The sequence below is a fragment of the Phytophthora parasitica genome (assembly GCF_000247585.1).
Source record: "Phytophthora parasitica INRA-310 unplaced genomic scaffold supercont2.85, whole genome shotgun sequence".
Lineage (NCBI taxonomy): Eukaryota > Oomycota > Peronosporomycetes > Peronosporales > Peronosporaceae > Phytophthora > Phytophthora nicotianae.
The window spans coordinates 49,778-50,612 of record NW_008649071.1 but is presented as its reverse complement, the minus strand read 5'-3'; the positions used below and the strand labels follow the sequence as shown (position 1 = coordinate 50,612).

The 835-nt window shown below is 49.0% G+C and overlaps 1 protein-coding gene across 1 annotated transcript in view; it reads right to left on the bottom strand.

Moving 5' to 3' along the window:
- Positions 1 to 23: 23 nt before the first annotated feature.
- Positions 24 to 835, bottom strand: part of PPTG_24347 (hypothetical protein) — a gene marked incomplete at both ends in the record, with an annotated part of 1,904 nt that continues 1,092 nt past the window's right edge. The window contains 2 exons of the mRNA XM_008916519.1: positions 24 to 156; positions 231 to 438. Coding sequence (XP_008914767.1) covers positions 24 to 156; positions 231 to 438 — 341 coding nt within the window. The remainder of the gene's footprint in view (positions 157 to 230; positions 439 to 835) is intronic.

The following is an 835-nucleotide window of genomic DNA, read 5'->3' as shown; positions in this document are numbered from 1 at the left end:
AAAAACTTGGCACATGTCCCTCATCACAGCACCACAACTTCACCACGCACCGCAATGAAAACGCCCCAAATGATCCTCGACGTGCGTGTGTTGATCACCGTGTGGAACGGGTCGTCCCAATAGATCTTGCGCCAATCGCCACCTTTGCGGTAGACGCTGAATCATAAGAAAAATCAGCACTTGTCAAATTCTGCGATTAAAAAATAATAAAACAATATCCCCCCACGCACTTGAAGCGACCGAGCGATTGCTTAAATCGACCGCGGCGATCCAGGAATCTCGTGCGTTGCGCTTGCTGCGTTTGACACGACCCAGCGCCATTGCTAGATGCCACGGACAGCAGCGGCTGCTCGACGCCGGACATGACGAATTTCTGGCGCTTGTAGTGAGAGTTTCGCGGTGTTAAACCACGTACAGAAAGCTGAGACGGTGGGGGAGCTAACCACCAAAACGTCGAGAACTGGAGACGCTTAGCCAACAAGGTAGAAGTGTCCGAAGGGTTTTTTTTCAAACTGCGTGTCGCCCGTTACGTTGAGGGGTTTTCAAACTACATTTTGATTGGTTAATGGAGACAAGAGTGAGCCTATCAGATGGTACGGCAGAGGATGGCTACATCGTAGTTGTATTATGCACACTCCAACTGAGAGGGGTATAATCAAATCAAACATTTCAAGCAACTGCGACTTGGCTTCGCTTCTAATAACATAATAACATAACACTCCCAGCGGATCAAGTACATGCACACGTATCACGCCTATTTTAGCACTCGGTGCGAGAGAGAATCACTGCCAACGCTTCGGATCTCACTACTAAGAACGACGGCAACCACTAATCG